This window comes from Aethalodelphis obliquidens, unplaced genomic scaffold (assembly GCF_003676395.1).
Source record: "Aethalodelphis obliquidens isolate GAN/ISIS:26980383/991018 unplaced genomic scaffold, ASM367639v1 scaffold42, whole genome shotgun sequence".
Classification (NCBI taxonomy): Eukaryota; Metazoa; Chordata; class Mammalia; order Artiodactyla; family Delphinidae; genus Aethalodelphis; species Aethalodelphis obliquidens.
In genome coordinates this window covers 2,420,106-2,435,110 of record NW_020837986.1, presented here as the reverse complement: position 1 = coordinate 2,435,110, position 15,005 = coordinate 2,420,106, and the positions used below count along the sequence as shown (strand labels likewise).

General features: G+C 52.3%; 1 protein-coding gene across 10 annotated transcripts in view; it reads right to left on the bottom strand.

Annotated features, from left to right (window-relative positions):
• Positions 1–15,005, bottom strand: part of ADA (adenosine deaminase) — a 48,677-nt gene that overhangs the window by 9,807 nt on the left and 23,865 nt on the right. For 9 of the 10 annotated variants that reach the window (XR_003427048.1, XR_003427052.1, XR_003427053.1 and 6 more), the window contains one exon: positions 6,533–6,594. Coding sequence is in view for 2 of the 10 variants with exons in the window: in XM_027078237.1 (XP_026934038.1) it covers positions 6,533–6,594 (62 nt within the window). In the remaining 8 variants the exon portion in view is untranslated. Of the gene's footprint in view, positions 1–6,532; positions 6,595–11,531; positions 11,759–15,005 lie in introns of all 10 variants that reach the window. The other variant, XR_003427049.1, reaches the window with a different exon arrangement.

Here is a 15,005-nt window from a genome sequence, read left to right as displayed (position 1 = left end):
GGGGTTAAAGTCCATTTAAAGTGCACATGAACACACACACGCCCCCTGGTGCCTGGGGACAGGGAAGGTGCCAGGGCAAGCGCTTGGTAGAGCCGGCTGGTCGCGTGCCAGGTCAGGGGTTATCAGGGCAAGAACTGCAGCACACAGTGCCTGGGACAGGAGCAGGCGCCAGACTTCCCCCCGCCACCCTCCCTCTGGCCAGCACACCAGGGAGGCTGGCCTGGCCCACTGTGCTGGGAGAGGGAAGCCAGCCCAGCCATCCACCCTGCCAGCACTCTCCCCTCCCTGACCACAGCCTCCCACACACGGCTGGGCCACGGCAACCACTCGGTAAGGGCTGGCGGAGAACGGCCCTTCTGGTCTGGGGCCTCCTCCTCTCCACTGGCATCTCCACCTCCCCCCAGCCAGGACCAGCAGGGTGCAAGGCTGGGCTGCCTTCCCCGCTTCTCATGCTCCAGCCTCCTCTACTCCTCCTGGCTCTGCCCCAACTCATGGGTCACCCCTGGCCTCAGTTTTCCCACCTTTAAGATAAAAGGGACAGGCCGAGGACACCTGTCAAGAAATGCTTCTACCACGAGGGACAAAAGACCAAAGGCACTCTACAGATACAGAGAAATGCAGAGAACAGAAAACTTAAAAACCCAAAATGAATAGCCTCAAAGAGAGGAGACGATGTTACATCCTTGAAACAAGAGCATCCCTTTTTAAAAACAGGACATTCAGAAAGTAAGAAAGAGCTCTTGAAGATTTGGAAGAATGTGGCCACGCCCATCAGGCTGTAATAAAAGGAATGGAAAATAAAGTTGAGAAAATCCTCCAGCAGGTAGAACAAAAGACAAGATAAAAAATAGGAGCAAATGGGGGCTTCCCTGGTGGCGCAGTGGTTGAGAGTTCGCCTGCCGATACAGGAGACACGGGTTCGTGCCCCGGTCTGGGAAGATCCCACGTGCCGCGGAGCGGCTGGGCCCGTGAGCCATGGCCGCTGAGCCTGCGCGTCCGGAGCCTGTGCTCCGCAAGGGGAGAGGCCACAACAGTGAGAGGCCCGCGTACCGCAAAAAAAAAACAAAAAGGAGCAAATGATTAAGAAAATTATGTGATTAAACCAGGAGGTTCAGCCTCCAGTTATCCACAAAGCAAGAACAGAAGATAGAAGGGAGGACATTGCCAAAGAAATGGAAATTCAACCCAAGTGTTGAAGTCCTTTAATAGCTTGTTATTAAAATATTTCCCTACATAAATACCTGTTCCCTAAACCTCCTAAATATGCCTTCGTCCCCTTCTGCATGACCCCAAAACCTATGAGTGACCAGTGGGTATCACCACGGGGTCACCCTGTTGCCCAGTTTGCCAGTCAGACTCCCATCCCTGCGAGACGTCCCTGGGGAAGATGAAGCCCCGGGTGCAGTCCTAGCACCGAGGTCAGGGGCTCAGCGCCCTTGGGCCTTCCCCTGCTGGTCAGTCTGCCCCAAGGTCACCCTCATGAGGCCATCCCCAGTCACCGTAGCCTCTGCAGAGCCCGTACCAGTTGTTAGATACTATATTTTGGATATCTTTCTGGGAGCTGGTGGGTGGAAGGCAGAGGAGGTGTGGCTAAGGCTCCGACCCCCATATTCCCAAGCACAACGGCCACATTTGCCCCAGGTCCCCTGGACCGATCCAGAGATCCAGAGCTTTCAGTCCTCTCCCTCTGCACATCAGCATCTGAGGGCCCACGATGTGCTGGGCACTGGATGGATAGCCGTGACCAAGGCAGACCTGTGTGTCTGATCGTCCCCTTTCCCCTCCCCCCAAACCCCTCCCCCTCCCAGGCTCCACATTTCCTAATACGGCTCCTCCATCCATCCAGCTGCCTGAACCAGAGACAGGGGGCTCCCCCAGACTCCATCTCCCTTACCCATCAATAGCCGGTCCCCAAGTCCTAATAATTTCTTCTTAAATATTTCTCCAACTAGTCTCTTCTCCAGCCTCTCTCCTCAACAGCCACCCAAGAGAGATCTTTTTACCCCACAGATAGAGTGGCCTGGGAAGGCCTTTCGGAGGGGGTGACATTTAAGCAGAAGATTTAGACTGTCCTTTTCCCCTGAGGGAGCAGGCGGAGAGATCCAGGCAGGCGGGGTCAGAGCCCTGCCGAGAGCCCCAGGCAGAAGCAGCGAGGGATTCCAGGGCAGGGAGGCTACAGTTCAGAGCAGGGTCAGTGGTAGATGAGTCCACTGCCAAACGGGGGCTTCGCAGGAGCTGGGACCTTATCCTGAAAGCACCGGAAGCCACTGAAGGATTCTAAGCAGGGGAGTGACATGAAAAGATGTACTTTTTAAAGAGCTCCTCCTGGCTGTGGTGTGGGGAACAGACAGGGAAACAGGGCAGAAGCCAGAGCTGCCACAGCGGTCCCCTAGGGGACGATCCAGCACCTCACAGGGGACCGGGCCTCCGGAAGCTACTCAGACTGAGCTGTAAAGATCCTGTATAGGACCCAAGGTTGAGGCAGGAAGGAGTTGTTCCTAGGTCCCCTGCCACCCACAGCCACTAAACGCAGCCAAGGCTCCCTCCACCCAGGGCCAAGCTCAGCTCTTAGATGGTCCTGTTTCCCCATAGCCATGGCCATGCCCCGGGTGCTGCTCAGTCCTCTGCCCTCCACGCTGGGTGACACACTGAGAGCCCAGTGTGGAGTTCAAAGTCCATCCTCCTCCTGTAGGTACGAGATCACCCTGGGCAGGAGCTGTCCCCTTGAGGACCTCCATATCCTTGTCAGTAAAACACAGATGGTATTTTGTTTTCAAGGTACAGGGAGGAACAAATGAGGCTATTTGTGTGTCCAGGGAAAGATGGCAGACTCTGAAGCCCAATGGCCTGGGTTTAAATCCCAGCTCTTATTTAAAGGCTGTGTGGGACTCCCCTAGTGGCGCAATGGTTGAGAATCCGCCTGCCGATGCAGGGGACACGGGTTTGACACCTGGTCTGGGAAGATCCCACATGCCGCGGAGCAACTAAGCCCGTGCGCCACAACTACTGAGCCTGCGCTCTAGAGCCCGCATGCCACAACTACTGAGCCCACGTGCCACAACTACTGAGCCCACATGCCTACAGCCCATGCTCCACAACAAGAGAAGCCACCGAAATGAGAAGCCCATGCACCACAACAAAGAGTTGCCCCAGCTCGACGCAACTAGAGAAAGCCTGTGCACAGCAACGAAGACTCAAGGCAGCCAAAAATAAATAAAATTTTAAATTTTTAAAAAAAATAAAGGCTGTGTGACCTTGAGCAAATTACCCAAACTCTCTGTTTACAAGATCTGGCATGTTTGAAAAGAGAGGTTAACACAGGCTTTGTAGGACTTCAAGGAACGTGTGTAGGCTTTGGCTTTGACCCTGAGCACGGCAGGAGGGTTTGAGAAAGGAAGTGATCTGATCACTCTATGTTTTGAGATGACTGTTCTGACTACAGTACTGTGGGGACAGTAGATGGGGGAGGCCAGGGTGGACACCTGGAGACTGGTCAGGAGGCCACTGCAATAGTCCAATGGCTCAGACCAGGATGGTGGCAGGGAGGAGACAGTGGCCAGACTCAGAATGTGCTTTGGAGAAGAGCTGGCAGGGTCAGGAAGGAGATTGAGAAAGAAGTTAAGCCCCCGGAGAGAAGATGGAAGAAGAAGAAACAGGTGAGGGAATTCCCTGGTGGTCCAGTGGTTAGGACTCTGTGCTCTCACTGCCGAGGGCTGGGGTTCAATCCCTGGTCAGGGAACTAGGGTCCCACAAGCTGTGTGGTGCAGCCAAAAAAAAAGAAGAAGAAGAAGAAAATGAAACAGGTGAGGGCTTCCCTGGTGGCACAGTGGTTAAGAAACCGCCTGCCAATGCAGGGGACATGGGTTCGAGCCCTGGTCCGGGAAGATCCCACATGCCGCGGAGCAACTAAGCCCGTGCACCACAACTACTGAGCCTGCGTTCTAGAGCCCGCGAGACACAACTAATGAGCCCACGTGCCACTACTGAAGCCCGCACGCCTAGAGCCCGTGCTCGGCAACGAGAAGCCACTGCAACGAGAAGCCCGCGCATCACAACGAAAAGTAGCCCCCGCTCACTGCAACTAGAGAAAGCCCGCATGCAGCAATGAAGACCCAACACAGCCCAAAATAAATGAATAGATAAATAAATAAATTAAAAAAAGAAACAGGTGAGAACACAGTCAACTGAGGCCCAAGTCACAGGGGCAGAAAAGAGGCTACTGGATTTGGCCAGGGTGAAGGAGGGGCCACGGGCCAGATGCTGCCCTCCTTCCCCCTCTCAGCCCAGCTCACTCACAGCTGGGAGTCCTCCAGCGTGTTCTGTCCATATCCCAGTCTGACCAACTCCCCGGTCCCCCTGCCCGCTGACCTCAAGATCAAACTCCAGCTGGATCAAACCCGCACCCACCTCTCTAGGGCCCATGGAGGTGCCTAGACAGTTCCCAAGATGCCAAATGGTTGTGGGAAACAGAAAATCCGACCAGTTGCCCCACAAGGGCTTTTCCTTTTCCTCCTCCCTCTACCCCGCCCTGGACACTCTCACCTTCTTGCTCCGCTAATGAGCGCTATGTGACCCTTTAATGAGCACCTGCGATTAGACCCCATCCTGGTGCCCGGTTAACCCACCCTAATGGCCTCATTAAGGTCCCTGCATCAATAACTGGCACTTGACATGGGCAAAGGACAGGCAGAGATAATCCAAGGGGCTTAACCCCAGTGAGTCAGAGCCATAGGTTCCAATTAATAATATTATCGTTAAGTGACATTTATGGAGCATGTAGCCTGCTCGCCCTCAGCTAAGTGTTTTTTGTGCAATACTTTACCTAAACCTCCAGCTGGCAGGGGCAATGGTCAGGGGTATGGACCCGGAGTCACACCTGTGTTTACGAGATAACTTACTTCCCCTATCCTGGCTCAGTTCCCTCGTCGGTAAGACAGGGCCAATAATATACCTATCTCACAAGTTGTCACCAGATTCCAGTAAGTCAATCCAGGTACAACATTTAAAGCAGTGCTTGCCATGCAGTAAAGGCTAATATACTTACATGATAAGTTAAATAAAAATTAAATCAACAACAGCTTCCTAGGGCAGAAAAAAGTGCAACAAGAAGGAGAAGCGTGTTCTTGCCAGAACCCTCTCAGGGAATTGGAAGAGACACTTTTTTTTTTTTTTTTTTTTGCGGTACGCGGGCCTCTCACTGTTGTGGCCTCTCCCGTCGCGGAGCACAGGCTCCGGACGCGCAGGCTCAGCGGCCACGGCTCACGGGCCCAGCCGCTCCGCGGCATGTGGGATCTTCCCGGACCGGGGCACGAACCCGTATCCCCTGCATCAGCAGGCGGACTCTCAACCACTGCGCCACCAGGGAAGCCCGCAAGAGACACTTTTAAGTGTCGGGGCAAACGCCCAAGGATCATCAGTTCTCTCCTAAGGAGTGGGTGTCTGGATAAGTGAGGGGGTTCAGGCTTATGAAACAGAGGGTTCAAATTTGGATCCAGAGCTGAACTGCTCAAAGCAGTGAGGAGAGGCAGAGACCTCCCACTCCAAACAAAATGAGCATAGAACAAACCCATGAGGAACAGGGAGAGGTAGGGGGCGGGAGGGACCCCATCTCCCAGGTCAGCTCTGGAGAAGGTCCTGTTCTTACTTTCAACCTACAGAGGCTGAGGCCACAGCAAGGAAACAGTGTGTCCAGATTTGAATCCAGATCCACTGGCCCTTGAAGTCCTTGCTTTTAAGTGCTAGACCCCAGAGAGGGGATATCACGAGCCCTTGAAATGTGGGGAGGGAGGGCGGACCTCCCTCACCGGGGATGCTGGGGGCCCTTCGGCCCACCAGCATCCACGAGAGCAGAGGCAAGAGGTACGTTCTCCTTTGGAAGATGCAGAGATTTGGGCCCAGAGAGGGGGCACCACTTCTCCGCGGCTCCCAACAGGTTACCATCGTGAGTAGGAAAATCTTGGAGGGTCAGATGGCCCAAGGTCAACTCTTGACTCTATTTGTTCTGTGGCCTTGGGCAACTGCCGTCACTTCTCTGAGCCTGCTCTCTTCTCAGTGACATGGGGATGGCAATGCTCTCCTCCTCCAAGTGTGGAGGGATTAAATTCGCTGACTCAGGAGAAAGCTCAGCCCAGCCCAGCCCTGGGAGATGCTCAGCAAATGGTAGCAGCGTCCTATGCGGGTGCATCACCGGCCACAGGCTCTCGGCTGAGTCAAAGAAACAGTGACTGGTTCAGCCCTGGGAAGTGTGTGTGTGTGTGTGCGTGTGTGTGTGTCTCTTTTGGTGTCTGTGTCCGTGTCTATAAAGTGGGATAAGCTTCCCCTGGCTCACCTGGCAGCAGGAAGATAAAAGTCAGAGGCACAGAAGGCAGAAGCCTTGGGCTGTGGGTCTCTGTGCCCCACAGACCAACCTTTTTCTAGGCTGGGGGCTGGCTTGATTCCACAGGGATACAGGAAGAAGCAGCAACCCTGGAATTCTCCAGAGGCGTCTGGGTCAAAGTTCCTAGGGAAGAAGGCCTCTTATCTCTGGACTTACCTGCCATAATATAAGATGGTTTCAGGCTTGATGGCTCCATCCAGATGGACGTGCAGTTCTACCTGCAAGGGGGCAGAGGAAAAGGAGAGAAAAACAAACACCCATGAATGCCTGAAGGACCTTACAGAGGGTCATTGTTAACACTAACTGTGATAACCGTTAGTCACCACATACACTTCACTAAACTGTTCACACGCATTATCCTGTTTCATCCTTGTCTGTGGGGTGGGTTTAATTATCATCTCTGCCTCTTTCACAGTGGAGAACACTGAGGTTCAGAGAGGTTAAGTAACTTGTCCAAGACCACACAGCTCTAAGTGATGGAAACAGGAACCCAACCCAGTGCCTTTGTTCTTAACCACAGCTGCTAAGTGGCCGAACCGGAATTCTAACCCAAGCCCAATTCTGAAGCTGGTGCTCTTTAACACGAGGCCAGCCATGGGCCCGGAGGAGCGACAGAGCCTCAGCCACCATGCAGGCAGATCCCACTCTCGGCCAACTCACCAAACAAGATCCAGCTCTAACAAAAAGGATTGGCCACAGACCTTCTGGACTAGTGAATACCTACAACATATTTCAAAAATCAGTCTCCATTTTCAAAAGCATGTGTTACTGAAAATGAAACATAGCTTATCAGGAATCAATATTTGACAATAAGATCCTTCTAGGACTCCAGAAAGGGCACCAGATACTTGGCCATCTTGGTGATCCTCTCCTATATGCTCAGCCCCATGGACAATACTCCATACACAAGGCCAAGAGTTTAGCAAGGACTTTGGGGAGAGCCCATCAGGCTGGATGCCCAGCTCTGCCTCTTCTCTGGCTGTGTGATCTTAGACAAGACACTTGATCTCTCTGAGCCTCAGTTTCCTCAACTGAAAACAGCTGCAAAGATTGCCTCCCTGTCCAAGAAGAGTTTAAGGATTTAAAAAGACAGTGTATAATGATGAAAAATCTGAAAGAGAAATTAAGGAAACACTCCCATTTACCATTGCAACAAAAAGAATAAAATACCTAGGAATAGACCTACCTAAGGAGGCAAAAGACCTGCATGCAGAAAACTATAAGACACTGATGAAAGAAATTAAAGATGATACAAACAGATGGAGAGATATACCGTGTTCTTGGACTGGAAGAATCAACATTGTGAAAATGACTATACTACCCAAAGCAATCTACAGATTCAATGCAATCCCTATCAAACTACCAATGGCATTTTTCACAGAACTAGAACAAAAAATTTCACAATTTGTATGGAAACACAAAAGACCCTGAATAGCCAAAGCAATCTTGAGAAAGAAAAACGGAGCTGGAGGAATCAGGCTCCCTGACTTCAGACTATACTGCAATGCTACAGTAATCAAGACAGTATGGTACTGGCACAAAAACAGAAATATAGATCAATGGAACAGGATAGAAAGCCCAGAGATAAACCCATGCACATATGGTCACCTTATCTTTGATAAAGGAGGCAGGAATGTACAGTGGAGAAAGGACAGCCTCTTCAATAAGTGGTGCTGGGAAAACTGGGCAGGTACGTGTAAAAGTATGAGATTAGATCAGTCACTAACACCATACACAAAAATAAGCTCAGAATGGATTAAAGACCTAAATGTAAGGCCAGAAACTATCAAACTCTTAGAGGAAAATATAGGCAGGACACTCTATGACATATATCACAGCAAGATCCTTTTTGACCCACCTCCTAGAGTAATGGAAATAAAAACAAAAATAAACAAACGAGACCTAATGAATCTTAAAATCCTTTGCACAGCAAAGGAAACCATAAACAAGATGAAAAGACAACCCTCAGAATGGGAGAAAATATTTGCAAATGAAGCAACTGACAAAGGATTAATCTCCAAAATATACAAACAGCTCATGCAGCTCAATATCAAGAAAATAAACAACCCAATCCAAAAATGGGCAGAAGACCTAAACAGACATTTCTCCAAAGAAGATATACAGACTGCCAACAAACACATGAAAGAATGCTCAACATCACTAATCATCAGAGAAATGCAAATCAAAACTACAATGAGTTATCACCTCACACCAGTCAGAATGGCCATCATCAAAAAATCTAGAAACAGTAAATGCTGGAGAGGGTGTGAAGAAAATGGAACCCTCTTGCACTGTTGGTAGGAATGTAAATTGATACAGCCACTATGGAGAACAGTATGGAGGTTCCTTAAAAAACTAAAAATAGAACTATCATACGACCCAGCAATCTCACTACTGGGCATATACCCTGAGAAAACCATAATTCAAAAAGAGTCATGTACCACAATGTTCATTGCAGCTCTATTTACAATAGCCAGGACATGGAAGCAACCTAAGTGTCCATCAACAGATGAATGGATAAAGAAGATGTGGCACATATATACAATGGAATATTACTCAGCCATAAAAAGAAACAAAACTGAGTTATTTGTAGTGAGGTGGATGGATCTAGAGTCTGTCATACAGAGTGAAATAAGTCAGAAAGAGAAAAACAAATATATGCTAACACATATATATGGAATCTAAAAAAAAAAAAGTTCTGAAGAACCTAGGGGCAGGACAGGAATAAATACGCTGATGTAGAGAATGGACTTGAGGACACGGGGAGGGGGAAGGGTAAGCTGGGACAAAGTGAGACAGTGGCATGGACATATATACACTACCAAATGTAAAACAGATAGCTAGTGGGAAGCAGCCGCATAGCACAGGGAGGTCATAGAGGGGTGGGATAAGGAGGGCGGGAGGAAGATGCAAGAGGGAGGGGATATGGGGATATATGTGTGTATATAGCCGATTCACTTTGTTATACAGCAGAAACTAACACAACGTTGTAAAGCAATTATACTCCAATAAAGATGTTAAAAAAGAAAAAGACAGCGTAGGTGGGCGAGTCGGCCCACAGGAAGACAGCCCCTGCCTCTCAGCCAGCGTGCTTTCCGCAGGCTGTTAAGAGAAGCACAGCAGGTGCTGGGAAACTGGGAAAGCAGCTGTCATCTCCCTGTTCCAGGTCGTGGAAGAAACTCTTCCCCAGCCAGGCAGAGAGCCAGAAAAATTTTAATAAACATCTCTATCAGGGTGGGGCCTTCTCTGGAACTTGCGAGCCTGGACAGGAAAGTGGCTGCCTTGGCTGGAGAGGGAGTAGCCAGGGAGCCACTGGCCCCAGGGCATCCTGGAAGCACCCACAGAGCTGCCTCCTGTGGGGGAAATCCGGCCTGGGGCCCATGGGAGGCCAGCAGAGACGGGCCGCCAAGCCTCCCTATCAGGAGGACATCCAAGTAATCACATCTCTCCGCAAGTCACTCAGCAGCAAAGGACCAGCTCTGTCACAGACCCTGCCTCCAGGGAGCTGCTGGATTCCCTGATGAAATGAATTCAATGCCCACTCAGCCAAAAGTTTATCGGGTTCTCAGAAAGTGCTTCCAGTGCAGGGAACTGCCAACCAGCTGTTTGACCTTGGACAGGTGACCCCACCTTTCTGAGCCTCTGTTTTCTTATCTTTAACCTTCACAGGGCCATGGCGAGGATCCAGCCAGAGAGATGGGGTAGTGCTGTGGTTAGAGCTGCAATCCCAGCTCCTCCACTCACTTGCTGGGTGACCTGGAGAAAGTTACTTTGCTTTCAGTGTCTCGGTGCTCTCATCTGTCCGGCGGGGGGGGGGGGGGGGGGGGGGACATGACATGCCTTCCTCCCAGGGCTTCGTGAGACTTAACCACGTGACCGCACGTAGCGTGCTTAGATCAGGACTCAGCACATAGCAACAGCATTTAGCATAATAAGCATAACTAAGAATCCCTCATTCACCAAATAGTTGAGGCCCTGCTGGGTGCACTGGGGATGGAGAGATAAACTAAAGTGACAGAGTCCTGCTCCCGTGAGGCTTACAGTCCAGCAAGGGAGAGAGACATTAAGTAAATGGCACGTTGGTAAATGTAATATCACAAGCCAAGACAACTCCTGGGAGGGACAAACATAGACCTACCAAAGAGGTAACAAACAAAAGAACTCGCCCAGCTAGGGGGCCAACGATGGCTTCCCAGAGAAAGCAGCGCTTAAGCTAATAGCTGAAGAATGAAGAGGAGCCAAGTAGGCAAAGGCAGGGGTGAGCAGGAAGGCTGGAAGAGCATCTAGGCAGAGGGAACAGCATGTGCGAAGGCCATGCAGTGGGAGAGGATGTGGTGGACGAGAGGAACTGAAATGGGTTCAGAGAGGCGAGCGGTTGTGGAGCTGGAGAGGCTGCAGGGGCACAAGGAGGACTGGGTTCCAACCTGAGAGCAACAGAGAAGCCGTGACAGGGTTTGAAGCTGAAAAGGACAAAGCATAGAAAGACCAGTTAGAGTGGTCTTGTGACGTTTATGAGCGATGATGGTGCCCCGGACCAGGGTGGCAAGGCAGATACGGCAAAGCAGGAGGACAGGAAGCCATGTCAAGGATGATGCTTCAGGTTGGGCCTGGGTGGGTAGCGATTCCCACGCTCTGAGACAGAGAGCCCAGGAAGAGGACCAAGTGCTGAGGGGGAGAGGAGGGGTAGGGCACAGGGAGAGAAGTACGGTTAGTGTGATCTCACTTATGTGAAGTCGGGACACCCCTGTGACCTCCAACTGCGCGTGGACGGACCCAGTGGCTGTGCAGGTCTGGAGCTCTCGGAGGTCCAGGCTGGAAATATGAGTGGGAATATAGATGACTGAGGCTGTGATTATGAATGAGCTCACCCTGAAGGGAACGTCGAGGAAAGAGCATGGGACAAAGGCCGGACGAGCACCAGCACCCAGTGGCTTAGAGAAGAGGGTGAGCCTGGAGAAGAGCTGCCAGAGAGACGGAAGGGAAACCAGGAGTGTGTGGTGCACAGAAAGGCAAAAGGCGATCAGACTTCGAGAGGGAGGAGTCACCCCCTCACCAGGGTCAGTGCAGAGGGCTGAACGGAAGTCCCCCAAAAGAGGTCCACATCCTAACCCCCAGAACATATACTTCCACAGAGGGCAAAGGTGGGATTACAAACCTTGAGAGGAGGAGTTTTTCCTGGATTTATCTGGATGGGCCCTACACCCAGTCCTCTTTCTCCTTATAAGGGAGGTAGAGAGTTTTGAGAGACACACGCAAGAGGAAGCAGCCCTGGGACCACAGCAGCAGATGAGAGTAACGCGGCCACAAGCCAACGGACACCTGCGGCCACCAGAAGCTGGAAGAGGCAACAAATGGTTACTGAGAAGCTGGGGGGAAGGGTCCCTGTGAGAAGAAAATAGAGGAGGAATCAGCCAGGGGGAAGGAACAGGAAGGAGAGCGAACAGGCGGAGGGACATGCAGGCACTAAGTGTCGGAATCAGGTGGTGAGAGATGAGGCCGGAGAGAAAGTTAAGGGGGTGGAGGGCAGGGAGATCTCACAGTAAAGGGCGATCCCCTGAAGGGTTTTGCACAGGGGAGTCACCTTTTAAAAGCTTTCTCTGGTTGCTGTGTGGAAAGCAGGCTGAAGAGAAGTCAGAACAGAGGACAGAGAGCTGACACAGTGGTCCAGGTGGGAGATGAGCCACCACTGGGAAGACTTGCTGCAGCACCAGACGCAGCAAGTGCTCAGGGAGCCTGAGCTGAGCAGTGAGAGGGAAGGAGGCCTCAGAAAGCCCCTGGGCTGCGGGAGACTAGACTGCCTGGCGGGAGGGAAAGCAGAGCCTGCCACTTGCCCACCGTGCCCTACAGGTCCCAGCCCTCCTCAGGGCCTCCTGGGAAGCTGCCCAGACACGTTTCAGGGGAGGAACAGAGGCCAGGAGCTGCCTCCACAGGCGGTCCAAGCTCAGGCAGGCCTCCCACTGAACTTTCTGGAAAACTGAGACTACCCATGGAGAAATCTGTCAGCTCAGAGGTGGATGGGGACCCTGCTCTGCTGGACCCATGCAGAGAAAAGAAGTAGCAGCAGTGGCCTCCAACTTACTGAATATCTCTTATGTTCTACATGCATCATCTTATTTCATTCTTACAACCAGTGAGGTGGGGACTTCACTCCCATTTTACACATGAGGAAACTGAGGCTCAGAAAAGTATCCAAGGACACAGAGGCAGTGGTGGAGTTAGGATTTGTACCCAGGTTTGAACCTTGAGCTCCTGCTCTTCTTGCTCGGCAGGCCTAGCCTCAGAGGTAAATAATCCAGCAATAAAAATAGCTGTTTACTGGTTTCAGACCCTTTATTTCATTTGGTCTCCACCCCTGGGCAAGGGACACACCAGCTCCATGTTGCAGATGGGGAATTGACTTGCCAAGCTGAGCTCAGAGGAATTCCGTGACCTGCCCAGGGTTACCCAGGCCGACAGTGGCAGAGCTGGGTTAGAAGCCAAGTCCCTCCACCTCTAACCCAAGTCCTGCGCGCTGCCACACGACCTCCCTGGCGCTTGCACCAGACCTACACCCGGCCTCCTGACCACTCAGGAGGAGAACTCAGCACCCTCCTCCCCTGCATTCGCTCTCCATGGGCCTGACTCACAGCGAATCTGACAGAACTGCAGGAAATCCTCCAGGTCTAAACAGGAAGCATCCCCACTCGCCACAAAATATTTCCTAAGCCCCCTTCAGGTGCCAGGCTCTGTGGGGACGTGGGGAAACATGCCGAGTCCTTGCTCTCGGGAGACGCTAGGCAGGCCGGTAAGGCCCAGGGAGGTGCATGCACTCGCCAAGGTCCCCCAAGGTGTCAGTGGCAGAGCCAGGACGGGGACCCAGGTCTTGGACTCCAGGACCAGACACTCCCACATCTGACTCCCGCTCACAACTGGAGGGGCTGTCTACCTTCAAGGCACACCTGAATCACACTGCTTCTCCCCAGACCCCCTGCAAACACACCCATTTTGTTTTCATCCCACTGACTTTCTCAGTTTCCTTACTTACCATGCCCCTGTCCCCAGCTCTTAGTTTCTTTAAAGCGGTGACTTTGTGCTATCACGCTGTGCCCTCAGGGCCTAGGACAGTGCCCTGCCTAGCAAGAAGTGCTCAGTAAGTGTTGAATGACTAAGTGATTGTTTTCTCCTCTCCGTGTCCCATGTCAGCAGTGCTGTGTCCTCTCCCTGCAGCAAGGAAGGGCTGACCTACCCCCTTGGGCCTGGCAGAGAACCCAGATGGGGCAGAGTAGCCAGGGTTGCTTGACCCCCCAGAACCCAGGCACTGCAGTCAGAACCTGGATGAGCCACAGGTGCCCACTTCCCCTCTTAGCACTGCTCTTGGCATGGAGCTGGGCAGAACCGGAGGTCAGTGCCCTCATGCCACCACAGCCTCTCAGCTGACTTTTGGGGTGAAGCCAGGAGACAGAGCAGCTCCAGGTCTGACATTGTTTCAGTCACACGTCCTCCAGGCAAGTCCTCTGGGCTCAGCCGCATCTGGGCTCCTATAGCTCCGAGGTACAGAGCAGAAGGGGCCCAGCAGTCCCTCAGTGCCTCCTGCTGACTCAGGGCCCAACCAAGCTCTCTGCTGCCTCTGTGAGCTTCCCCAGGGGCTTCATACAAGGCAAGGCGTGTCCTCAGCCAGGGGGACGTCCTGTTGGGCAGCAGCCTCTAGGAACTTAGCACGGTTACCCCCATTTTCTAAGCGAGAAGTCTGAGGCTCAGAGAGATTAAGGAACTTGCCCTAGGGCACAGTCTAATGAGTGCCACACCAGGAGGCTGTCTGACTCTAAAGCGGGAGGTCATAACCACCACGGCACACTGCGTTCATCCTGCATGTGGGTGCTGAGTCAGCACTGGTAAACTCTAAACGTGATTAATAAGCGGGACAAGGCTGATCGACAGCAGCTGGCGTTGGCCTGCCCCCTGCCCGCACTTGGCATTTCATGTAGGGTGGATACAAATATGATTCCCGTTTTACAGATGGGGAAACCGAGGCACAGAGAAGCAACTCACTCAAGACCCCCAGAGACTGTCTCTTCCCCCAGCTTGCCGCTCTGGAGCCTCAGAACCCTAAGGAGTGTGGGTGAGCCTGGTCCCAACACTGTGGGTGAATGTAGGCTTGAACCTCACCTTGGCCGCCCTGGCTTACTCTTCTCCCTTGTCCAAAACCAGGCCACAGTCCTACCCTTCCCTGGCCCAGGGGGCACCCCCTAGGACAACAGGGCAGACGGACAAGCTTCTTCCAGCTCACAGGGCCCCTTCCCACCCAGGTCAAGCCCACCCTGAGGTCAGATGTGGAATCAGGAGGCTGGCTGGCCTGGCCTGCCTCGGTGTGTGACCACAGACACTGCACTTCCCTTCTCTGGTCCTCGCTTCTTCCTCTGTCAAACAAAAGGCTTCAATGAAACCCAATCTCACTCTTCCCCTCCCTCCCAACTGCCCCGGGCAGGTGTTGTAACTGGTAAGGCCGGCAGGCTCTTCCCAGCCAGGGGCATTTTTCTTTTAACAGGTGGCTCTGGTAACAGAAAAGCACCAAAAGCCAGAGCAGTGCTAACACAGTGGGCTTTGCGGTGGGGAGAGGGGGAGAGGGGGATTGGGTTTCATTGAAGCCTTT